The sequence below is a fragment of the Amphiura filiformis genome, chromosome 13 (genome assembly GCF_039555335.1).
Source record: "Amphiura filiformis chromosome 13, Afil_fr2py, whole genome shotgun sequence".
Lineage (NCBI taxonomy): Eukaryota > Metazoa > Echinodermata > Ophiuroidea > Amphilepidida > Amphiuridae > Amphiura > Amphiura filiformis.
In genome coordinates, this window is record NC_092640.1 from 47,586,031 (window position 1) to 47,613,558 (window position 27,528).

At 38.9% G+C, this 27,528-nt stretch overlaps 1 protein-coding gene across 1 annotated transcript in view; it reads right to left on the bottom strand.

Annotated features, from left to right (window-relative positions):
- Positions 1 to 3,227: 3,227 nt before the first annotated feature.
- The window catches only part of LOC140167723 (uncharacterized), a 44,933-nt gene continuing 20,632 nt past the window's right edge, over positions 3,228 to 27,528 (bottom strand). Inside the window, exons 5-7 of the mRNA XM_072191018.1 lie at positions 12,374 to 12,408; positions 8,185 to 8,212; positions 3,228 to 4,533 (exon numbers count right to left, since the gene is read on the bottom strand). Coding sequence (XP_072047119.1) covers positions 3,670 to 4,533; positions 8,185 to 8,212; positions 12,374 to 12,408 — 927 coding nt within the window. The 3' untranslated portion in view covers positions 3,228 to 3,669. The remainder of the gene's footprint in view (positions 4,534 to 8,184; positions 8,213 to 12,373; positions 12,409 to 27,528) is intronic.

Here is a 27,528-nt window from a genome sequence, read left to right on the forward strand (position 1 = left end):
TGAAATGTGTCTTTAAAGGAAATCTGTACCATAAACTAATCAATGGCTAATATAGTTATATACCCCTAAATTAAACATACCAGACGCTCTATATGAATTTCGGAATATCCTTCGTTTCTGCGATTCAAGGGAGCCGCCATGATAGCTGCTTGTGAATCATTTCTGCCACAAACGGTAGTGTAACCTTTCACACAGACCCACGGCGAGCGTGTGTTACTGTATGGCATTCGCGACCCCTACAGCGAATTTTGGTTTTTAGTGCTGTTTTTACTTTTCGTTCTCAAAAGACATTGTTGATCATAAATATTACTTAAAATACATTTTTTTATGTTCTTCTGTAGTTTTATGGGTAGAAATTGTTGCGTTTTCTTTTGAACGAATCGCTTCGTGTCACCAAAGTTCACGAGGGACGAGGTTCGTGGCACGGATTTCGCTGGTTTCAAAATCGGGGTACCGTTACAGCCAAACACTTAACTCCTTGCGCAGTTCTCCAAGCACTTAAAACTCCTTGCGCCGTTTTCCAAACACTTAACTCCTTGCGCAGATCTCCAAGCACTTAAAACTCCTTGCGCTGTTTTCCAAACACTTAACTCCTTGTGCAGTTCTCCAAGCACTTAAAACTCCTTGCGCCGTTTTCCAAACACTTAACTCCTTGCGCAGTTCTCCAAGCACTTAAAACTCCTTGCGCCATTTTCCAAACACCTAACTCCTTGCGCAGTTCTCCAAGCACTTAAAACTCCTTGCGCCATTTTCCAAACACTTAACTCCTTGCGCAGTTCTCCAAACACTTAGCTCCTTGCTCAGATGACAATCTCCAAAATTGGTGCTTCTTTCACCAATCACTCTCTTTCTCCAGGAAACATGCTTCTTTCTGCATTGCTCCACTTTATTGACAGATGTGTTGTTTTATAAACCAGACTCCATTAAGTCTTTCATACACTCAAAATCTACTTCGTTGCTGTATTAAAATAGCACATTATTGGCTATGTAAACTGGTTCAACTGTACCTCTTTTTGAAGCACATGATGACCAACCAATACATCATGCTGTTATTGTTAACTACATGTATGCACACAACACAGGGGCACTCACAATAGGCAATTGAACCCTACTGGTAGCGCTGTGTTGTAGCTATACGGGTCGAACTAGTTAGTATCATATATCAAAAAGTATAAAAGCTATGATTTTCAATTACTTGTTCTTTTACAAATATTATCTGAATCTTCAACCCGGTACAAGCTTTAATAACGGGGGAACATACATTTTTATTAAAAAGAAATCCTACCATCTATCCAAACTCGCCGTGTTATTCCAATGCACATTTTACTTCACCGGGCAGCCATTTTTTGATCGTATTTTGAAGATTGGTGTCATAAAACCGTCATAGGTACAAATTTAGTACTTTCTGTCGATCAATTATGGCTTATTCTCTACATGTCAATCTTTAAATAATTTGCATAGTCCTTATAATAACGGTGGTCCGCCTTGATGAGTAAATGACAGCAAACAGCTGCAAACCAGTGAAAAATATCCCAAAACTCGGTCAGTGGAGCTGCGCTCGTACATGTCAATAGAGTCGTTATCGATTGGATTAGTCGTCCGTAGCGGACAATTCGGTCGCTCATTGGATCAATATTATCAGGTGGTAATAAATTTGCATTGGACAATAGATTACTATATGGTTTAGTACTGCATATATCGGTTTAATCTTCAATAAGCGGGTTTATGGCTGGAAAGGTCACGGTGAATTCGCCGTGGACGTAAGTGCACTATGAGAGAATTTACAAACTCTCTTGATATTCTGTAATGAACAAACTAAAGCTTCCACCTTTTTATACTCCTAAAAACCCATGATCTATTAACAGACAATTCTGTCACATTACAACACTTTCTGTGGGTATTCCCCATGATGTCATATATTCACTTTATATTATCAGGGATTCCCCTAATGGTGTAATACACAGTGCACGTTCTGGAAAAGAGAATTCCCAAATATCCAAAATTAGAAATGATTCAATTTTTTAAATCAACTTAATGAATGAGAGGGATTTCCCTAATGTCTCATGAAATATCTCTTAATTTGTGTAAACAGAGATAAATAATCAACTTAAATTACTCAGGGCACATCACAATAACACAGCAGCTATTTTAATTCAACAAAACCCAAACAAAGCCTAAATGCAAAAGATTGTTATTATTTTAACTATGTTGATGAGATACATGCAGAAACGCCTTAAACAAAAACGTGTTCCGATTCTAATGACCATCTTCCTTTATTTGTTACCACCAAGAGTCACCACAAAACTCATTTATTTTCAGTGTACAATATCTAAATTTTCAAAATGTTTCTTTTGTGCAATAAGTTCAACCAAGAAAAAAATAAATAAAATGTAATACAGAAATAAAATGAAAACTAAGGGGTGCTTATTGTTCAACTTTCATTGTGCGATAATTGGATGGTTAACCACTCTTGACATCCCTGTTGCTTTTAAGATGTTGATTGATTGATTAATTTTATTTGGTTTCATATAGGCCTAAGCATTATAAAAATAAGAAATACATAAATATATATTATTACAAATTTAAAATACATTCCATATGACAAATAAAAGAAAAATCATTTATATAGTGAAGATAAAACACACTATATAGGAACCAGGATAACCGATAGAAAGTTTCAGGCGTATTTACAATGGTCCTTAATAAATAGATTTTAGCAGAAATGTCAGAGAATTAACAACAAAAGAAGAAATTATCACACTTTGGAGAACAGACCCGCTGGAAATTAGCCATTACTGAGATGATTCCTTATTGCACCTTAGCACATAAAAAAATTCAAACTATCAAGTTCGGCTTTACCAATATGTGTCCGGGTTTCCAGGTTGAAAATATAGCGCACCATTTTATTTTGAGTGATTTGAAGTTTGTTTTTGAATTGATATTCGCCGTAAAAGTGATGATGTAACAGGTGCTATGGCAATTAATCCTGTTACACCATCATTTTTACGGCGAATAACACAATAAAAAATAAATACGTATGAAGAGCTTAGCTGCAAAAAGTCAAGAATTACATGCTACTCTTACATGCTACTTTATCTAACTAGCATTGTTTAAAAAAAATAGGTATACAGTCATAACAGAAGTAATTGCAAATTTGATTAATTATTTACTAGTTATTCAATGAATCAATAAAGCAATGAGTAACATGTAATGAAAATATAGCGCACCATTTTATCTTAAAAAATACATACGTATGAAAAGCTTAGCTGTAAAAAGTCCAGAATATTATGTTACTCATTTACGTTATTAATGTAAAAAGTAAGGAGTAGTACAACTCGCATTTATTTTAAAGATTTAGGTAAACAGTCATAACAGAAGCAATGAGTAACAGGTATTCATGCACGTTTTGCATCTTATCTCTTCATATTGATATTTTTTGCAAGGTACAAGGTAAGGCAGCTATTACAGCAACAACATCTTAGCACTTGGGATGAGTTCATAGTGAGGAAAAATTTGGAAATTTAAATATGCGGCTTATAAGCAACTATATATATTCCATAAACATTTTGAAAGGCCGTAACCCGATCGACAGCATCATTCGTCGTGATAATACAAGAAAATGGTGACGCTTGTGTATTCTACCGATATCTTTTCCACGAAAAAATCGTTTCATTCAGCATACAGTAAGAATCCATTAAATGAAGTCAATTTCTCACTACTAGAGGTGTACACTTGTTCTCCATTACTCATGAATTTCAACCATACCTGATTGCCCACTGACAACTGTATCATGGCCACGTTGTTAGAAGAACGGTAATTAATCGTCGAACTATCATCACTTTCATAATTTCTTGCTGTAGTGATAATATCGTTATCTTTCACTAATGCAATATATGGATCTTGGTTATTATAAGCAGTGGAAATCGTGAACATGAACACATAGGTGCCGCTAATTGTACACGTAAACTTGTCCGTAATTAAATTAAAATCAGAACCAATGTTGACTTCTTCATTGTCAAACGTGAGAACATCGCCATCGTTTCCAGTTTGGGGAGATGTCTTGAAGACAGAGAACGCAGACTTTTGAACTTGTGATATGTCACCACTGCTTCCCTTGGGTCCAGGAGGTCCAGGTTGACCATCATTACCTGGTTGTCCATCTGCACCTGATTGTCCATCAGCTCCCGCATGACCGTGCGCCCCCTTTGGCCCTACTTTACCGGGAAAACCTTGTAGTCCTCGATCTCCTCTTACACCAGCAGGGCCCTGTGGGCCAGGTGGACCCCTCTCGCCAATAGGCCCAGGCACTCCAACCTCACCCTTCATGCCCATTTCACCTCTCAGGCCATCTCGTCCAGGCAAGCCATTTGATCCAGGTATCCCTGCTGATCCTGGAACACCAGGTATGCCAGCTGGCCCTTGACAGCATGAGTTACATGGAACTGGTTGAGCTTCATCAGGTGCAACTGTTGAGAGGCTACCAATAACATGGACGAAGATAAGGAGCAGGATCAAGGATGCCATATCAGAAACCTGTTGAATGAAAATTAGTTACCATTAATGAGTGGATTTAATATTTTACAGGGAAGGGCCGACAGTATAAAGGATCAAAGAGTTGTTTAATAATTGTTCACTATATATAGTCAGGACAATTGTTGAACAATTATTGGAATTCTTTTCATTACAAAGTTTATCGGCATGTACTCCGATCTGAAGCCAAAGCGATAATGGCATCTGGCAGTAAAAAGTTGTCAAAGTCCCCAACAGTTTTTGTACATAAGACAAGTAGGATGTTCTTTGCCTTCCATGTCTTCTTTACCATGGATTTCGTTAAAATGATTGGATTAAGAGATGGAGAAAGCTTTGAATGTTTAGAACAATATTTGTGCACCAAATTCCAATAAAAGATGATGTAAGAACCATTGTATGAAAAGAGGACAACAGCATGTGCCCCTGGTTTTTTTACGTTCAACAATATAATTTCAACTGCAAAACAAAGTCCATTTAATAGTTGCAGGTAAAATGAAGAATAGGTTTTTTCCATTCAGTCGAAATAAAAAATGAAAGAATAGACCACAAACATCAAAGCTTTATGTTCAGCGCACTGTTGAATTTTTAATATTGTTTTTTTTAAATATTATTGTTACTATTATTAGTAATATTGTTGTTATTATTGTTATTGTTCTGTTGTTACTGCTACTTGTGATGTTTTAATTTGGATATGTACAATCTGATCATGATCACACGCAAGTAAAAGAAAACGTAACAGGATGTAACTTCAGTACGCAAAGGTAACTTTGGCATACAGGGGTAGCTTTAACATACAGGGGTAACTTTGGTACGCAGGATTAACTTTGGTACGCAGGAGTAACTTTGGTACGCAGGATTAACTTTGGTACGCAGATTAACTTTGGTACGCAGGATTAACTTTGGCATATAGGAGTAACTTTGACATGCAGGGGTAACTTTAACATGCAGGGGTAACTTAACATGCAGAGGTAGCCCCCTTAAGGGATGGGGTATGAACGTTTGGACAATATTTATTGTGGGACATTAGAACATATCAGACATATTGAATTGCATTCTGAATACGAAGAATGTCCTTCTGATATCAAATAATTTAGTTTTTTTGAAATTTACAATGTAATACACATTTTATGGCAAATGATTAAAAATTGATATTAAACAGATAATTTTTGATATTTTACTCGAAGTAAACTTTATAAATCTGATGATTTATACTTAAAGTGTATGTAGCTGGGAGGAAAAGCCGACGATCAATTGAAAATTTTGACCTTTCGTATTGAAGATATGTTTTTTTTCCAAAACACACAAAAAAATCTTTTGGGGAAAAAAATCCATATCATCAATATGAAAGGTCAAGATTTTCAATTGATCGTCGGCTTTTCCTCCCAGCTACATACACTTTAAGAATATGTCATTAGATTTATAAAATTTACTTCGAGTACTGTTATATATCAAAAATGTGAAAAATATCAAATTTTCATAATTTGTCATAAAATTTGTATTATATCGTGAATTTCAAAAAATGAAAATTATTTGATATCAGAAAGACATTCTTCGTATTCAGAATGAAATTTGATATGTCTGATGTGCTCTCATGGCCCACAAAAGTACTGTCGAAACGGTCAAAACGCTCATTCCAGATCCCTTAATGAATGATCATTATTCCAAAAACGTTTATCGTATGCCAATTTGGGATATGCATTCGAAGCAGAATTTATTTCTGCGTATTATGACACCTCATTTGTTGTAAGGGTCCCACATTTGAAAGCTGAAGCACAATTCTACTGCCTGGTATTCAAGGAAGGAATGTCATTGAAGGAAATCTGTTCGGCTTTTATTGGATTATTCTTTTTGTTTTATGCATAAGGAGGTCAATACAGTTTTGCTGCAACTTTCAAATCTTGGGTTTTTTCTTCTAAATATACGCTGCGACATCAATTATTTTAGGACTATTGCAACAAATGAGATGTCGTAATGCGCAGAAATAAATTCTGCTTCAATGCTTTTTACAAATTTGGCACATGCTAACCCGTTTTGGAATAATAATCATTCATTAAGGGGATAGTTACCCTTTTTATGTTTATTTGCATGCAGCACAGCTTTGAACGGCGTTGTGGAAATGAAGGCAGGAAAAATGAAAACATCCGGTCATGGTTCCCACTCAATGCAGATGGATCAATAACATCATCAACGCTTTGAGAAAGCCAGAAGGTTTCTCGCGAAACTGTCAGCGGAAAAACGCAAGTTTTTCTGTTGGGCTTGGCAAATATTATTCTAAATTAACGACCGTATTCCGTTCTGTGCGGTTGAAGCTAATATACTTAAAAAGTAAGTTTTCTGACAGTACACTTCTTTCAGGGATACCATGTGTACTTTGCACCGACAAAACATATGTGTGAAACTGATACATTGTGACCATCTATGAAGCTTTTTATATACCGACGGTACAGTTCTTTCAGAGACACCCTGTATACTATGCACTATGCACCCAGTAAACCAATGTGAGACAGTAGTTCTTTCAGAAACACAGTGTATATTCTGCACCCAGTATACCAATGTAGGACAGTTCATTCAGAGACACCCATACTTTGCACCCATCAAACTGATGTGGGACATACCCTGTATACTTTGCATCCAGAAAACCAATGTGGGACAGTTCTTTTAGAGACACCCTGTATACTCTGCACCCATTAAACTAATATGGGACAGTACTTTCAGAGACACGCTGTATACGCGGCACGCAGTAAACTAATATGGGACAGTACTTTCAGAGACACCCTGTATACGCGGCACCCAGTAAACTAATATGGGACAGTACTTTTAGAGACATCCTGTATACTCGGCATCCAGTAAACTAATGTGGGACACTACTACTTGAGACACCCTGTATATATATACTTTGCACCTAGTAATCTAATGTGGGACAGTTCTCAGAGATATTCTGTATACTTTGCACCCAGGAAACTAATGTGGGACAGTACTCTTAGAGACACCATGTATACTCAGCACTAAGTAAACTAATGTGCGACAGTTCTTTCAGAGACTCCTTGTAAGCTTTGCCTCCAGAAAACTAATGTGTGATAGTTCTAGTTTTAATAATACTTTGCAAACAGAAAATTAATGTGGAGCAGTTCTATCAGAGACACCCTGTATACTTTGCATCCAGTAAACGAAATGTTGGACACCGGTACATTGTGACCATCTATGACACCTTTTATAGAGGGTGGTCCAAAACAACTTACCCAATTAAAAATTGACGCCTTTAATACTACTTCAATAGACAATAAATCATTCTTGTTTCTCTTACTACAAACACTACCAAACTTCAATCATAAATAGTTAAGTTGCGTTATTTTGGTGTAAAATTTAATGAATTCGCTGACTGCTACGATATAACGGGGACACCATAGGCGTGACATTCGGTGTCCCCGTTACATTGTGACTTTTATCTGTTAATTTGTCAGGCACTTGCACTATAATGCAACATAATATTATTATAACACGCAACTTTTCCTTTTTGATGGATTTGGCATCAGGTTTAATTGGACAATACGGTAAATTACATATTTAAAAATAATGAAAAATTTTTAAAAATAGGAGTTACAAGAAATTTTATGCAAATGAATAAATTGAACATAAAAAACGTCTTGTACTTACCTGTGTTACAGTGGTAAACCAATTCTCGCTATTCGCAACAAGGGCGCCGCCAGCGGTTTGCGATGTAATCGTGATGTATCATGGGAAAATCGTGATGTATCATGGGAAAAGGTCGACATCCAAGTCCGCGCAATACGAATATTACCATGCTATTACATAGAACACGTGACAATATTTTTTAGTTTGTCAATATAACGGTATTACACGCAAATCGATAGAGAAAAATTAATTGTGCACATTTCAAATCACATTATTAAGTATTATTGAGTATCGATTCGCGTGTAACACCTTTATTTTGACAAAATAAAAAAATATTGTCACGTGTTCCTATGTAATAGCATGGTAATATTCGTATTGCGCGGACTTGATGTCGACCTTTCCCATGATACATCACGATTACATCGCAAACCGCTGGCGGCGCCCTTATTGCGAATAGCGAGAATTGAATTCTGACTTTGTTAAACCAATTTATTTCCCAGTATGTAACGCGTTACTTCAATCTAGACCGTCTACAGCTAAAATGAGGCGTAGTTCCAATAGTAGACTAATATAGTCCCATCAGATGAATTATTTACCAATGATATTATTAAACTATAGTATGTCCCAAAAATATGTCTGCCATCTCATTCGTCATAAAGTCAGGCGTGTCTAGACCTGTCTTTTCCGTACCAATTGGAATTAGGTTTGGTAAATTCTTTGCGAGAAGATGTCGATAAAAATAATCTACTGAAGGAGAGCCTAATGTGTGCTGTGTCATAACAGAATATGAATAGGTCCTATTAATGGCCGGCCGCAAAGTGGGGATTATAGTATACTTGAGAGATTTCAATTACTTACGTCAACGCTAACGTCTACGCGCACTCCACATAAATCAATTCATCAACACTAACGTCTACTTGAACGCCAATTAAATCAATTCTTATACAACTGACTCTGACTGATTTTCTAGACTTTGTTCCACCTCGAACGTGGTTATGACGTAGTTGTTCATTTTGGTGTGCACAGAATTAAATCGCGCGCGCAAAGGCTTTGACCATGCAACTTACATGCGACAGTTTAACATCACCCATAATGTTCTCTACACCAAGATATGATGTTTAGTGCATACTGTCAAATTGAAATCTCTACACCATTATAATCTATGTAAAAAAAAAAAAAACTCTCAATTTTAAAATATACCTGCGGTTAAGCTTTAGAGATAGCGCATGAATGAATTAGTATGGCAATCTCATTGATACGTCGAAATAAAAGAAGCCATACCTGGCTTTATCATACGAATTATATCGTATTCATAATTATTTGCGACCACATTTTAAATGTGACTAAATTTTCATGATTTTATCTAGACACACTATGTGCCTATTATTGCCCAATGTGTTGATGCGATCCGCTCCCACAAAGCACGGAACATGCCAACAGACTCCATTTAGTGCTGTGTAAGCCCATCCACAAAATTACATTGGCACTCTTGTCTAACGAACCCGTCCAAATTATATATCTTTAAAAGTATACACGGCACAAAAACAAATTTGGTATCATTTTAGAGTCAATACTATTAAAATTATTTATAGCAATATCAAAATCTAAAACAAAAAATCCCAAACATTTAACATGTTCCGGGTTTTGTGAGAACATATGCGAGTCACAAATGTTATTAATCCATTGCTAATGTTTTGACGTGACAGCGTGCGTTTGCCAATAATGTTTAATCGTTTTATCATGTGTGCTATGAAGGATTTCTCGGTATTCGATGACTGGATTTGCCTTTTTCTACCACTTGACATTTAAACGTGAATGTTCCAGTCTGTATTCTTATGTGCCCTGTATAATAAGTGTTTTAATGGTATACATTTGTAACCTCTTGTGAATGCAAATATAATTTAATGAGGGAAATAATACACAAAACAAAAATAAAAAATAGACCAGCTAAAAGAAACTGTGATTTAATTTCAGTTTGACATCTAAAACAATAATTTTATTCTAAAAACATCTTGACTAAATGAATAATACATTTAGAAAAAAGTTCAATATACCGGGTGTCCCACAAAGGGTTACATGTAAATTTTTGGAAAATAATATTAATTTTAACAATTAATATAAATGTCCTTTTTACGACATAATCTATGTACCTTCTAATAGTACCCCTGTGAATGTCAAGTTCACAACTTAACCCGCATTCCACGCATTCCTGAGCAAGCTGGTTATGTAACATAATGCAATACGAAGTTCAATTAGCACCGTTATAGTCACCGTACATTTGGCGGGACATTTAAGTAGGACCAGCCATAGCATAATAGATACAGTATTTTATTCTGATTAATAAAGAATAGAGTTTATAACAAACCAGCGATTTCAATTCAACAAAACCCGAACAAAGCATAAATCATGAAATGCAAATGATTGTTACTAATTCACCTTACAGCTTGCTAAGTTGCGTCTGATACCATCAGACTTCATCAGGCAACTGATCCGCTGGTCATTTGGCACTTGATGACGGCTAGGGATCGTCTTGACGGCCCGGTCCCATGCGTGAGATAAGTTGTGTCAGTCCCCCTTTCTTCTTAGGTCGAAACTCGAAAATTCTACTCGAAACTCGAAAATTCATTCATTCATTCATTCATTCATATTTATTTGGCAAAAAGCGACATAAAATTGTACAATGAAACATACAAAAAAATTAACACATTGAAAAGCTGCACACCTAAAAGACACCAAAATGCCGAATTGCCAGGATGACCCATAAAGTCTAGCTTCCTGTGTAGACTTAATTCCAATGGGGTCCCACAAAAAGAACAAAAAGATGCCTGGGAGCGTGCGAAACATTAAGATAAAATAAAGGCGGGGACCTAAAGGAGTAAGCTACACGAATTCAGCAGACTCATGGGTCATAGCAACTCTAGCCAGGTATTTTTTCATAGCATGTTTATAAGTACATTTGTCCAGAATTTTATTCCAATCAAGAGTTGCATGGTAGAAAAAAGATTTTTTGGTATTTGAACCAATGGCATGAGAATGAATATCAGAAATGTTGGTAAAAAACTGGGTAAGATAAGAAGGGCCCTGTGAATGGAAAATATTGTACATGTGGTTGAGTCTCAGCTGCCTAGCCCTGTTTTGGATATCTAGAAGTTAGCCCTGTTTTGGATATCTAGAAGTTTAACTAAGTCAAATTCAACCTGACCAACATGATCTCTGGGAGCTAGGTTCAAAATAAAACGAATCATCTTGTTTTGAATAACTTGAAGTTTGTGCTGATAAATTTTGGACAAACCAGTATACCATGAGGTGCAACAATAATCAAGATGACACTGCGAAAATTCTACTCGAAACTCGAAAATTCTACTCGAAACTCGAAATTTCTACTCGAAACTCGAAAAATTCTACTCGAAACTCGAAAAAAAGTTACACATTTTCTTGTTAAGTGGCGGCTGCTCTACTCTCTTAAAGATGGCTTCCTTGATGCCTTTCCTGTGCCACTGCTCCTCCTTATCACGAATCACTGCGTCCTCGGTGTATGAAATGTGTCTTTAAGGCAGAGGTACACGGCGGAGTTCTAAGCCTCGTATGAACTGGGCCTCCTGTGTAGATTGATTCTGGCTTTCAAGGCTTGCTTTGTTTCACCAACATAGGCAGAACAACAACCAGCGTCTCCGCACACTAATCCGTACACTAAGTTTGAGCGTTTTTCTTTAGATTGTTTGTCTTTGACTTGTACGAGTTTGCCGGGCGAGTTTGCCACGAAGGGTGTTATTTGGCTTGAACACCCTAGCCGTCTTCAAGTGTCACATGATCAGGCCAGCGGGTCAGTTGCCTGATAAAGTTTGATGGCATCAGACGCAACGTAGCAAGTTGTAAATTAAATTCCAGTATAAGATTCAATTCAAAACTGTATGATTTTGCCGACGGCATGACTGAAAATATTCACTATTTTGTCCAGTGGTTTCTTTGCGATCTTTCTTTTCCGGCGGGGGGTTAAACATCAAGTACTTATAAACGTTAGCCTTCAGCGCAGATTTATCATGGCTCGTTTCCTGTTGTTTGTCCTCCTCTGTGTAACCAATTTGTCCGCTCTGTCCATAAGCGTTATCACCACTGACCGTTTATGCTCAAGATGGTGGTAAGAGTCAAAATGTAGGCATTGGTCAGTGTGCGTGCACTTCCTGTATATGGTACATGCATACATACATACAATATTTCTATAGCGCTTTTTCGCAGTTCAAAGTGCTTCACAATACAAAGAAAAACAAATGAAATTACAACAATTCAAAAAGGTGGGTTTTAAGATGCCTTTTAAAGATCTGCAGTGACGGGGCCTCTCTGATGGAAGTGGGCAGTGAATTCCAGTGGCGAGGACCGTACACTGAGAACCCACGGTCACCTGCAGATCTTTTGGTCTTGGGAATAGCAAGTCTGGTAACGTCCTTGGATGAGCGAAGATTACGTTTGCTGGAATGGGTGTTATACATAGAAATTAGCTCAGACAAGTAGGTAGGGGCACTGTTATTAATACACTGATACATGAGAACAAGGATTTTGAAGTTAACTCGCTGCTTGACTGGGAGCCAGTGGAGACGGGTGAGGTAAGGTGATATGTGATCGCGCCTACGAATACCGAAAATCAAGCGAGCAGCTTTGTTTTGAATGCGTTGAATTTTCGCGAGTTGGGCTTCGGTGATACCAGCAAGCAGCGAGTTACCATAATCGAGGCGGGAGCTCACAAGGGCTCGAACAACATGATGACAGTTTTCTTCATTGAGGTACCGCCTTATACGAGAAATATTTCGGAGTTGAAAATTAAGAGTACGGCATAACCCATTTACATGATCTGCCATAGACATAGTACTGTCAAAAATAATACCAAGATTACGAACCTTTACTTTAAGACTAAGGTCGTGTTCACACTATGCCTGTTTTGCCCTGGGTCCCGGGTACAACCCGGGTTAGACCCGGGTTGGTTATAAGTGTGAACAGGAAAAAACCTCAAAAAAATCGACCCGGGTCAATTTTTTTCAACCTAGGAAAGAGTAGGTTAAAACCTGGGTCAAACCCGGGTATGACCCGGGTCAATTGTAGTGTGAACAGAAATTCACTGTTTGACCCGCATTACTAGAAGTAAACGCAACCATTATCACCCCATTTCTATTGTTTCTGTCTGCACTGGGAAAAGAATGATTCAGTTCTTTGGCAATAAAATCAATAAACATCTATTCCTGAGATAAGAAAGTTATTTTCATGCAAACAAATTACTAGTATTATCGAATCAAGAAGTAACAATTATTTTTGTGAGTTTTTAACCCAAAACAGCTACAAGAAGCAACTAGATAAATTACATAAGGTGGAATTTGAAAATAAAATTTAAAAAATTAGCATAATTAGGCCGGGAGCCTGTTATATATACCGGTAATAGTCAATGACAGAATACGTATACGCCTGCATCATCAGTAGGCTTAGGTAAAATAATCAACCTGGGTCAATTTTCTTCATGAGAGTGGCTATAGTGTGAACAGAATTTTTTTGAACCCGGGACCCGGGTACAACCCGGATTAACTCGGGTCCCGGGTAAATAATTCATATGTGAACATGACCTAAGAGCATTAATAGATTTAAGGTTATGAGGTGAGCCTACAACAAAGAACTCTGTTTTCTCCATGTTTAACTTCAACTTAGCATGAGTCATCCAGCACTGAATATCAAGGATACAGTTCTGAAGCCGATTTATAGCATCAATTTGATCCATGGGTTGTTTAGGGTTAAAAGCGGTGTATAACTGAGTATCGTCAGCGTAAATATGGTAAGAAAGTTTGTGCTTACGAATGATCATGCCAAGAGGTAAAGTATAAATCGTAAAAGACAATGGTCCCATGACAGATCCTTGAGCCAGCCCACAGTCAAGGGAGACAGCAGCAGAAAAAGTGTCATCGATGTTGACACGACTGTGTCTGTTAGACATGTATGATTGAAACCAATCTAGGGGTGGTCCAGAGACACCCATAGTACGAAGTCTGTGAATGAGGGTGCCATGATCGATGGTGTCAAAAGCTGCGGTGAGGTCTAACATGACCAGCAGCACAACGTTACCCTCATCCAGCTCATGCATAAAATCATTTTTAACTTTGAGCAAAGCAGTTTCTGTGCTGTGCCCTTGCCTGTAGGCTGACTGAAGGGGCTCACTGAGTCTGTTTGATGACAAATAATCTTTATATCTAGCTGCAACAATGTTCTCAATTACTTTGGATATGAATTATTTATTATGTAAAATTGCTGATTAACTACTTGTATATCAAAATGAAGTGGTCAAAATCTTGCTAAAAGCATCAAAAAAATTTTGATCTAAGGTAATAGCATTTATTCATTCATTTATACCATCTGAAAGAGATCTAAAAACTACCATTTTATTAATTCATTACCATAATAGCAAACTTTAAACCTCTAAACTCAATATAGATATTGTTAAATCGCTCATGTTACCTACGAATATCCGGGTTAGTTCACCTTTTCATTGTATAAAGCGTTAGGTGTATGCTTATAATTCCTAATATTCTTGAAAACATATATCCTACTCGTTCTTATACAATGTGTAAATTGATTCATACTCATTTGATAAATAAAATACAGAAACTGACCTAAACTTCATTTTCAAAAATAAACTAGCATAAATTGACTAAGATCATATTGATCGCGTTATAAAAATAAAACAAATATTTTCTGGTTGAGCTAGCATTTTCCTGACACCCCGTGGTCTACATTACACGAAAAAAGCGTTAATGGGAATACCGTATTCCATTTGTTTTAGGTTGATTAGCGCCGTATTGCGATAGTGAAAGCATCCTAGTGGTATTCGTAGGTAACATTGGGTTTTGATATCACATGTACTATCACACGTCCTGGATTTATTTTTCAAGATTAGTAATGGCACTTTTGGTTCCTATAAGGCCAATATGTCATCAATCAATGGGCAAAAGGAAAAAATTGTGGAGACATTTTTATTTCGGACTTTTATTTTTGGCCCGTGGACACTTTTGGTTGGATTCGACCAAATACATTGTGGCGTAATTTAGTGGAGCATAGAACAGATATCTCAAAGTACTGTAAGGAAGCTTAAAAAGATTTTCTGGTGCTTTAGAAGGCCCACAGGCACGATTTTGTGAAGTGCATCAACAGCACGGTACAATTTTCCTGCAAAGATAAACAACCGCATTCGTCCATCATCCTTGCATCTTTGGGCTGCATCAACAGCGCGTTATAAAGTTAAAAGGATTTTCCCAGCAAACACAAAACGTTTTCGACATCATTCGCAAAAGGTCAGAAAACGTTTAAATGTCGGGTTATATAAAGGGTATATTAAGAGTATAAAACGTTTTCATTAACTTAAAAACATTTTTGATAATCTACTGCTCAGCAAACAAAAATGTTTTACAGAAAACGTTTAAATGTCGGGTTATATAAAGGGTATAAAAACGTTTTAATAACATTCCAAAAACATTCTTGAAAACTTGATACAAAACATTCTAAACAGAATGTTATTTTAGGGTTGAAAAAATATTTTGCGAAAAATGTTTGCCCAAAATATTTTCAATAACGTTTTAAAAATGTTTTCATGACCTTTATATAACCCGACATTTAAATGTTATTAAAAGGTTTTGAAAAAACATTTTAAGAACATTTCTGTGTTTGCTGGGTTCAAATATTTTAACATAATGTTATTTAAGTATTGACACAATATTTGGCAAAATGTTTGCAAAAATAGTTTACAATAACATTTTTGAAAACATTTAAAATATTGTTGTAGTGTGTTTTCATACAAAACGTTTTAAAACGTTATCATGACCTTTATATAACCCGACATTTTAATGTTATTAAAACGTTTTTACCTAAACCAAAAGCCAAAATATAACTTATTTAAAACGTTTTTAAAACGTTTTTGTGTTTGCTGGGTTAAGCTTAAAAATCGCTTAAAAAGATTTTAAGGCTAAATAAGGAGGTTTGCAATAAGTAATTGCATCTGTAGCTCATCTAGTTTTAATTCTACATCTAACTAGTTGAAATCGGGAGGCTAAATCATGTCTTCGAAGAGTAGAAGTAGTCTCGATACTAAAGGCACCGGCACCGGGTCACATCAAAGTTCGATGGAAAGGAGCCTGGTAAAGATGGCTACGAGAAAGGCAGAATTACAGTGCCGCGCTGAAGCGCTGAAAAGGAGACATGAACTGGAAGCACAGGAATTCCACATGCAAAGAAGAAAAGAAGAATTAGAATTTGAAACAGAACTTCAAGTAGCGGAAGCAAATTTAGCTGTATTGAAAAGAATGTCTGAAGGTCAATCAGAGAGAGGCAGCTGGAAAAATAAACCTCCATTTGACAGTTCACAGACAGAACTGTCAAATTCTGTAAAGCAGTGGGTCGAGACTGGCAGTTATGAACCTGTTAAAGGCTTGGAAAGACAATCTCCAAGCAAATAAGATGTGCCATTGTCGCCATACGAGGGGGCAAACAATAGCTGCAACCCCTTACAATGAAGGTGAGGTCTTGCCAAGTTCAAGTAAGTTCACTCTAGCATGATTTTAGTAATCAGACATGTCAGCCACCAAAACCAAAGATAGAGCCTGATATCTGTAACCAGGAGAGCTCATCATCAACAGCCAGAAGAATAGCCGGAAATGGACATCTGTGGCAGGGGGAAAACCCAACAGTCACCACCGTAGGCCAGACTGGGGAAATTATAAAGAGTCTAGCAAGCATACTGTTAGAGCAGCAGAAATTGGCTACTTTGCCAAAAATAGAGATTGAAAAGTTTGATGGCAATCCACTTCAGTACAATGCATGGAAACAGACCTTTAAATTCACAGTTGAGAACAAAACATCAAATGAAATGGACAGGTTGTTTTTCCTTGAGAAATCAAAAATTGGGGAGCCTAATAAGGTGGTGAAAGGTATGCTAAACAGAGGCCCTACAGCTTACACTGAAGCAATGGCACAGATAGAGAAGAAGTTCGGAAACAGATACAAAATAGCAGAGGCGTTTAAACGTAAAGCGGAGCAGTGGCCAGATGTCAAAAGGGATGATGGCGCTGCATGGTCTGGTTTCTCCATCTTTATCGGTCAATACTGGAACACCCTGCAAGACTTACAGTTCACTAGCAAAGTTGACCACTCTAGCATGATACGTCGGCTATTGGAAGCATTGCCGTATGCTATTGTCAACCAATGGAGAGTGTTGGTTGACAAATTAGAGTTACAAGAAAGGTTAGCAGGGTTCCAAGAATTTGTCAACTTTATAGAAAAGCAAGCCAGAATGGCCAATAATCCGCTATATGGATCGGTAAACAACACCAAGAACTCCCAGAAGAGTCATCAACCTGCACACAAGAAACGTTTAAGTTTCGCAGCTCGTGCAGCGGAGATGAAGCCTGGAAATACAAACACAGTGGAGCAGAAGCCTGGAACTACCAACAAAGGAAAATGGTGTGGATTTTGTAGAAGTGAAACACATATGTTGAGTACCTGCTATGAACTGAAAAGGAAACCACATGGGGAAAGAATAACCTTCATGAAAAGCCAGGGCCTCTGCTTTGGGTGCACAAAAAAGGCCACTCATCTTTGCAAAGATTGTACGTCAAAACTAACCTGCAAAATTTGCAACAAGAAACACCCAACTGTGTTGCACAAAGAAGACAATGGAGGTGCACAAAAAAGCACTGGTAGTAGTGGCACCGGGGCCGGAAATTCAGGGCAGAGTGCAGAGAAGCCTATCTTTAGTGGGCTAGCAGGGCAACAGGGAAACTGGCGTATACATAAAACGGTTGCCATGCTGGATGAAGGCAGCGACGCAGTATTTTGCACGGATACCCTCAGCGATCAGTTGGGTGCTTCTGGGTGTAAGACTCAAATACAGGTCCAGACAATCACAGGAGTTAAATCTTTAGACAGTCGCAAGATACAGCGATTGGAAGTCATGGACGTTAAGTGCGAGAATGTCATAGAGCTACCGAATGTTTACACCTGTCATAGGATTCCAGCTAACACATCACATATGCCAACGGTAGATGATCTCAAGTCATGGCCATATCTTAGTGGTATTGATTTTCAAGAGTGTGATGGAGATGTTAATATTTTGATTGGGAATAATGTTCATCAAGCCTTAGAACCATGGGAAATAGTACACAGTGAAAGTGGAGGTCCATTTGCATGTAAGACTTTACTTGGGTGGACAGTTCACGGACTCACCAAACCAGGTAATGACACATCACAGTTGGAGTGTTATAGAGTGACAGCAAGGGAAATTGAGCAGCATTTGGTCACCATGTACAATCATGATTTTTCAGAGAGAACTATTGATGATGAAATAGTGCCTCAGAGGTTCATGGAGGACCAGACATTCATCAAAATGGCAGAAGAAAGCATTAGAAAGGTAGATAATCATTATGAGCTTGGGATCCCATTACGGGATCCGAAGATGGAATTTCCAGCCAACCGTGTATTGGCAGAGAAAAGGGCCTGTCACTTGAGAACCAAATTGAGAAAGAATGAGGAGTTCCAAAAGGAGTATACACAGGCCATGAATACCTACATTGACAAAGGTTATGCAGAAGAAGTATCTGAGGAAGATATACACATAGATGATGGTAAACTGTGGTACTTACCACATCATGGTGTGTATCACCCCCAAAAACAATAAACTAAGACTCGTGTACGACTGCGCAGCCATATACAAAGGAGTGTCCCTCAACCAGCAACTCCTACAAGGACCTGACCTCACCAACTCTCTGATAGGGGTTCTGATGAGATTCAGGGAGAGTGCAGTTGCATTAACAGCGGACATAGAGGGCACATTTAACCAGGTGTTTGTGCCATATGAACATAGAGACTTACTTAGATTCTTGTGGTGGCCAGAAGGTGACATCACGCAACCATTAAGAGAATACAGGATGAAGACTCATCTGTTTGGGGCGACGTCATCCCCTTCATGTGTTAACTTCGTCATGAGACACACGGCTGACACCTGTGATATTGATAAGTATGGCGAGAGTGTAGCAGACTGTTTCAGAAAGAATTTCTACGTGGATGATTGCTTGAAGTCAGTCCAATCTGAAGAAGAAGCTATACTACTGGTTAGTAATCTGAGAGCTGTAATGAAACAAAGTGGATTCAATCTCACCAAATGGGCATCAAACAGTAGGAAGGTGCTTGAATCGATCTCCGCAGAAGAAAGAGCAAAAGGAGTGAGAAGTATTGAATTCCAAGATGCTTTGCCTGTGGAAAGGGCTCTTGAAGTCCTTTGGTCTCCAGAAGTAGACTCATTTGGATTTCGAGTACAAGTGAAGGACCATCCTACCACCAGACGTGGTATTCTTTCAGTGGTAAGCTCATTTTATGACCCTGGGATTTATAGCACCTGTGATACTGCCAGCACGGAGAATCCTACAAGATCTTTGCAAGCTAGAAATAGGATGGGACGACAGAATTCCTTCAGAGCATTAAAGGAAATGGAAACAATGGCTAAGTGAGATCCCCAAAATATCGGACTTTAGTATAAGAAGATGCTTTGTACCAGATGAATTTGGTATTACAAATACTGTACAACTTCACCACTTTAGTGATGCCAGTGAGCTGGGCTATGGTACTGTTTCATATTTGAGGTTCACCAATCAAGGAGGAGAAGTTCATTGTTCACTGGTGACAAGCAAGAGTAGAGTGTCACCACTCAAGCAAGTGACCATACCTCGCCTGGAACTAACAGCTGCAACAGTGGCAGTGAAACTCAACCATGTGATCCAGAAAGAGCTAGACTTCAAGATAGATAAGACCTTCTTCTGGACTGATAGTATGACGGTGTTGCAGTACATTGGCAACGAGGCAGCACGATACAAGACTTTCGTAGCAAATCGTCTTAGTATAATAAGAGAGGGTTCGGAACCAGAGCAGTGGCGGTATGTGGATACGGCCAACAATCCGGCTGATGATAACTCCAGAGGTCAGACGGTTGATAAGTTCCTGAAGAAAGTGAGTGGCCAGTAACTAAGGCCAACCAAGATAGTACCATAGAGCCAGATCCGGAAATAAAGCAGATCAAAGTTCAAGCAATACACGTACAGAAAAAAGTGGTTGATAATGATAGTGACATTATTGATGAGATGTTCAACCATTTTTCTGATTGGGTGCGTCTGAAGAGGGCTGTAGCATGGTGGCTAAAACTTAAGAAGTTATTGCTGAAGAAGACAAAACACAAACAGAAGTCAAGAACTCCAGGGAAAGAAGTCACTCACTGCAGTTGATTTACATGAAGCAGAAATTGCTATCATCAGATATGTGCAGCAGAAGTCATTCCCTCAAGAATTAAAGTTCCTACAACAGACAAAGAAAAACCCCAATAGTGACACACAGAAACCAATGAACTCTGCAGTAGCCAATCTAGACCCAGTCCTACATGATGGACTACTTAAAGTGGGTGGCAGATTACGCAATGCACCCATTCCAGTCAGTGCCAAGCATCAAATTATTCTTCCAAAGAATAATCATGTCTCTAGCCTCATTATAAGGCACGTGCATGAACGTCAAGTCAACCATCAAGGCCGGAACCATGTAATGGCTGAGCTTTGTCAGAAATATTGGATAGTAAAGGCCAATACAGAAGTGAGAAAGATTGTGAAGCGGTGTGTGACATGTCAAAAGTATCAAGCCAGTGTTGGAGTCCAGAAAATGGCAGACCTTCCAGCAAATCGTGTTACACCTGAGGAACCAGCATTTACAAGAACTGGAGTAGATTATTTTGGGCCTTTAATTATCAAATGTGGGCGTACTTCAAGAAAGAGATACGGGGTATTGTTCACCTGTCTGGCAATCAGAGCTGTTCATATTGAAGTTGCTTAAAGCTTGGATACCAGTTCATGTATTAGCGCAATCAGGCGCTTTATGGCTAGACGAGGACCAGAAGAGTCATCAACCTGCACACAAGAAACGTTTAAGTTTCGCAGCTCGTGCAGCGGAGATGAAGCCTGGAAATACAAACACAGTGGAGCAGAAGCCTGGAACTACCAACAAAGGAAAATGGTGTGGATTTTGTAGAAGTGAAACACATATGTTGAGTACCTGCTATGAACTGAAAAGGAAACCACATGGGGAAAGAATAACCTTCATGAAAAGCCAGGGCCTCTGCTTTGAGAGCACAAAAAAGGCCACTCATCTTTGCAAAGATTGTACGTCAAAACTAACCTGCAAAATTTGCAACAAGAAACACCCAACTGTGTTGCACAAAGAAGACAATGGAGGTGCACAAAAAAGCACTGGTAGTAGTGGCACCGGGGCCGGAAATTCAGGGCAGAGTGCAGAGAAGCCTATCTTTAGTGGGCTAGCAGGGCAACAGGGAAACTGGCGTATACATAAAAACGGTTGCCATGCTGGATGAAGGCAGCGACGCAGTATTTTGCACGGATACCCTCAGCGATCAGTTGGGTGCTTCTGGGTGTAAGACTCAAATACAGGTCCAGACAATCACAGGAGTTAAATCTTTAGACAGTCGCAAGATACAGCGATTGGAAGTCATGGACGTTAAGTGCGAGAATGTCATAGAGCTACTGAATGTTTACACCTGTCATAGGATTCCAGCTAACACATCACATCTGCCAACGGTAGATGATCTCAAGTCATGGCCATATCTTAGTGGTATTGATTTTCAAGAGTGTGATGGAGATGTTAATATTTTGATTGGGAATAATGTTCATCAAGCCTTAGAACCATGGGAAATAGTACACAGTGAAAGTGGAGGTCCATTTGCATGTAAGACTTTACTTGGGTGGACAGTTCACGGACTCACCAAACCAGGTAATGACACATCACAGTTGGAGTGTTATAGAGTGACAGCAAGGGAAATTGAGCAGCATTTGGTCACCATGTACAATCATGATTTTTCAGAGAGAACTATTGATGATGAAATAGTGCCTCAGAGGTTCATGGAGGACCAGACATTCATCAAAATGGCAGAAGAAAGCATTAGAAAGGTAGATAATCATTATGAGCTTGGGATCCCATTACGGGATCCGAAGATGGAATTTCCAGCCAACCGTGTATTGGCAGAGAAAAGGGCCTGTCACTTGAGAACCAAATTGAGAAAGAATGAGGAGTTCCAAAAGGAGTATACACAGGCCATGAATACCTACATTGACAAAGGTTATGCAGAAGAAGTATCTGAGGAAGATATACACATAGATGATGGTAAACTGTGGTACTTACCACATCATGGTGTGTATCACCCCCAAAAAACAATAAACTAAGACTCGTGTACGACTGCGCAGCCATATACAAAGGAGTGTCCCTCAACCAGCAACTCCTACAAGGACCTGACCTCACCAACTCTCTGATAGGGGTTCTGATGAGATTCAGGGAGAGTGCAGTTGCATTAACAGCGGACATAGAGGGCACATTTAACCAGGTGTTTGTGCCATATGAACATAGAGACTTACTTAGATTCTTGTGGTGGCCAGAAGGTGACATCACGCAACCATTAAGAGAATACAGGATGAAGACTCATCTGTTTGGGGCGACGTCATCCCCTTCATGTGTTAACTTCGTCATGAGACACACGGCTGACACCTGTGATATTGATAAGTATGGCGAGAGTGTAGCAGACTGTTTCAGAAAGAATTTCTACGTGGATGATTGCTTGAAGTCAGTCCAATCTGAAGAAGAAGCTATACTACTGGTTAGTAATCTGAGAGCTGTAATGAAACAAAGTGGATTCAATCTCACCAAATGGGCATCAAACAGTAGGAAGGTGCTTGAATCGATCTCCGCAGAAGAAAGAGCAAAAGGAGTGAGAAGTATTGAATTCCAAGATGCTTTGCCTGTGGAAAGGGCTCTTGAAGTCCTTTGGTCTCCAGAAGTAGACTCATTTGGATTTCGAGTACAAGTGAAGGACCATCCTACCACCAGACGTGGTATTCTTTCAGTGGTAAGCTCATTTTATGACCCCTGGGATTTATAGCACCTGTGATACTGCCAGCACGGAGAATCCTACAAGATCTTTGCAAGCTAGAAATAGGATGGGACGACAGAATTCCTTCAGAGCATTAAAGGAAATGGAAACAATGGCTAAGTGAGATCCCCAAAATATCGGACTTTAGTATAAGAAGATGCTTTGTACCAGATGAATTTGGTATTACAAATACTGTACAACTTCACCACTTTAGTGATGCCAGTGAGCTGGGCTATGGTACTGTTTCATATTTGAGGTTCACCAATCAAGGAGGAGAAGTTCATTGTTCACTGGTGACAAGCAAGAGTAGAGTGTCACCACTCAAGCAAGTGACCATACCTCGCCTGGAACTAACAGCTGCAACAGTGGCAGTGAAACTCAACCATGTGATCCAGAAAGAGCTAGACTTCAAGATAGATAAGACCTTCTTCTGGACTGATAGTATGACGGTGTTGCAGTACATTGGCAACGAGGCAGCACGATACAAGACTTTCGTAGCAAATCGTCTTAGTATAATAAGAGAGGGTTCGGAACCAGAGCAGTGGCGGTATGTGGATACGGCCAACAATCCGGCTGATGATAACTCCAGAGGTCAGACGGTTGATAAGTTCCTGAAGAAAGTGAGTGGCCAGTAACTAAGGCCAACCAAGATAGTACCATAGAGCCAGATCCGGAAATAAAGCAGATCAAAGTTCAAGCAATACACGTACAGAAAAAAGTGGTTGATAATGATAGTGACATTATTGATGAGATGTTCAACCATTTTTCTGATTGGGTGCGTCTGAAGAGGGCTGTAGCATGGTGGCTAAAACTTAAGAAGTTATTGCTGAAGAAGACAAAACACAAACAGAAGTCAAGAACTCCAGGGAAAGAAGTCACTCACTGCAGTTGATTTACATGAAGCAGAAATTGCTATCATCAGATATGTGCAGCAGAAGTCATTCCCTCAAGAATTAAAGTTCCTACAACAGACAAAGAAAAACCCCAATAGTGACACACAGAAACCAATGAACTCTGCAGTAGCCAATCTAGACCCAGTCCTACATGATGGACTACTTAAAGTGGGTGGCAGATTACGCAATGCACCCATTCCAGTCAGTGCCAAGCATCAAATTATTCTTCCAAAGAATAATCATGTCTCTAGCCTCATTATAAGGCACGTGCATGAACGTCAAGTCAACCATCAAGGCCGGAACCATGTAATGGCTGAGCTTTGTCAGAAATATTGGATAGTAAAGGCCAATACAGAAGTGAGAAAGATTGTGAAGCGGTGTGTGACATGTCAAAAGTATCAAGCCAGTGTTGGAGTCCAGAAAATGGCAGACCTTCCAGCAAATCGTGTTACACCTGAGGAACCAGCATTTACAAGAACTGGAGTAGATTATTTTGGGCCTTTAATTATCAAATGTGGGCGTACTTCAAGAAAGAGATACGGGTATTGTTCACCTGTCTGGCAATCAGAGCTGTTCATATTGAAGTTGCTTAAAGCTTGGATACCAGTTCATGTATTAGCGCAATCAGGCGCTTTATGGCTAGACGAGGACCAGTCCTAGAAATGAGATCCGACAACGGGACAAATTATGTGGGCGCAAACGCCGAGCTCAAGCAAGCGTTCAAAGAGTTGGACCAAGAGCAGATTGAGAGATTTACCAGTGACAAGGGAATTAGGTGGTTTTTCAATGCCCCATCAGCTTCCCACCATGGTGGAGTGTGGGAGAGGCAGATTCGAACTGTCAGGAAAATCCTACAATCCATCCTACTGACCCAGCATTTGAAAACTTGTCAAAGTGAAGAACAATTGAGTACCTTTCTATGCGAGGTTGAAGCAACAATAAATAGCCGCCCTTTGACCTGATCATCAGATGACCCCAACAACTTGGGTGTTATAACGCCGAATGATTTGTTACTGCTAAGGCCAAATAAAGTTCACCAACCAGGAGTGCTCAGCAAGACAGACATTTACGCAAAAAAAAGATGGCGTAAATGCAATACCTGGCCAATTTATTTTGGCACAGGTGGATCAAGCAATATTTACCGGACTTACAGCAGAGGCAAAAATGGTTACAGCCTAAGAGAAACCTGATTGTAGGAGATGTAGTAATGATAGCGGATGAGTCGCTACCAAGAAACACATGACTCATGGGAAGAGTGCTTGAAACATTCCCAGATACAAATGGTCATGTGAGACAAGCTCGTGTGAAAACTGAAACCACCACACTTCATAGACCAGTAACCAAACTGGTTTTGCTTTTGGAAGCTGATCTTCAGGATCCAGAAACTCAAGGAAAATCCGTGAATTGCAACCAAAGTAACCAGATGCAACAAACCGTGAATATGAAACAAGAACCAGCCAAAGCTACTAAGACCAGAGTTTTAAGACAACCAAAGCGTCTTGACCTGTAAAATGGATAGTAGGCCAAATAAGTGAAATGGACACTTAATCTGTTGTGTAGGCAGGCAATTTGTGAGGTACTATGCCGGATTGGGAGAGGGGTTCTTGTTGAATTAAATTTAAAGCAATTTGGACCCCGAATTCCACATGGCCAACAGTAACTTTCAATGTGTGCTTAAAAATTAAAATTGTCAGCCTACATGCAGTGAGATTAATCAACAGTACAGTTCCTACTGAGAATAAAGGACCTTTGTTGTAGCTAAAGCCTATATTGAAAATGGGCTTATTACAATACATCAGCTATATGACATTAAAGTATGTTTACCTAAAGTGCGACAGCTATCTCCAGTTGTGGTGTGAATCTACTGCAAGCAACAACTTGGCATCTGCAGCAGTCAAGAATGTACGTGGTTCATCTGTGACATCACAAAGAGGAGCAGTTTGGCACCATACAGCAAGTAGGAGCAGGCAGCTGACGTATCATACAGCAAGTTGGAACAGCAAGTATCGTCCGAGTGTAAACGCTGTGCAGAGGCATCGCTCAAACTACTCCGACACCAAATTTATTGGAAAACAGCCCGTAATATGCTAAATATTCCACCCAAATTTTGTGTTGTGCAATTAACTGAAAATTGAAATAGCTTGCCCACAGGGTGAAAATTGAAATAGCTTGCCCACACGTGTGAAAATTGAAATAGCTTGCACACAGGGTGTGAAAATTGAAATTACACACAGAGTATCCTATTTGGTAGGTTTCTTGGACATGCATAATATTTCTTGAGGTTTGGAGTATTTCGGATTTCAGTCATGCCCTACTGTCTTTTATTTTGCCCATTGTGTATGATTGAGGCCATCCAAACTACTCTGAACATGTTCAAGCAACTTTTAAGTTAGCATTGAATAATATAATGTGCAGTTTGTGTGCATGTATGGTCAGCAGTGTACCAGATTAGAGCAGCCATGTATAATTTTCAGCATGTAGAAAGTGTGGCACCATGAGCTATGAATGGAGGTAAATAATTATGGATATTGCTTCAACCAGATTATGTTTGGGGATTTAATCTTCAGAATTATGGAGCTCTACATGTGTTCAACAGATGGAATGCAGGTCATCTTTTAAAAGTTGAAGGATACTACATGGTACAAGTCATCATTTTTAGAGCCAAGCAGAAATGACTGTCAAGTTTACCTGTGATTTACTAGTTGTGATCAATGATCCTGCAGCAGTGTTTTTATATTACAAGCCAATCTTCATAAAGTTATTTGGAAGTTGCCATGGTTTAGGTAACTTAAAGTTGTATTGTGCATGTTCCTTGGAAACACATCAATGCTAATAATATAGTATTTTGGATGTCTACTGTGTTTAAAGGGAATGATTGCTCTATGCTACACAGTTAGACTGTTCAAACTACTCTGCCCAAATAGCCTGTTTGTAAATGTGTGTTCAAGCAACTGCCATGCAACATAATCAGTGTTGCAAAATTTCAGAATAGCAACATAGGCTTGCATCTGTGGTCAGCATTCATCGTGCTTCAGTTTGAAGGAGCACCTATATTGTGTTTATCATTGCCATGGTTGTGCACAGGCAATTTTATAATTTGTTATTGTCATGGTTGTACCCAGGCAATACACATGTTTTACATGGATGGTGATTTGGATACAGCTCTTCAGACCTACAGATTTGGATACACATTCCAGGCATGTGATTCTGGGATACGAATTTCTTAATTTCTTGTTATGAGAGGCAAAAGCAGAGCAGTTTAGTATACAGCAGCTAAGGATAGGAGAACCAGGATTCTCATGAGGACTAGTAAACTGAATCATTTTATGTGTGTTAAAACAATGATTACTTGGTTACCTGACATTTGAGTGTTTTATCTGTACACATTTACTAGACAACATTCATAATCTTGTGTTCAGAAATTTAAGAGTTAGCTTAAGATCCAATTCAAATCACAGTGATGTGCATCAATCTGAAATTCCA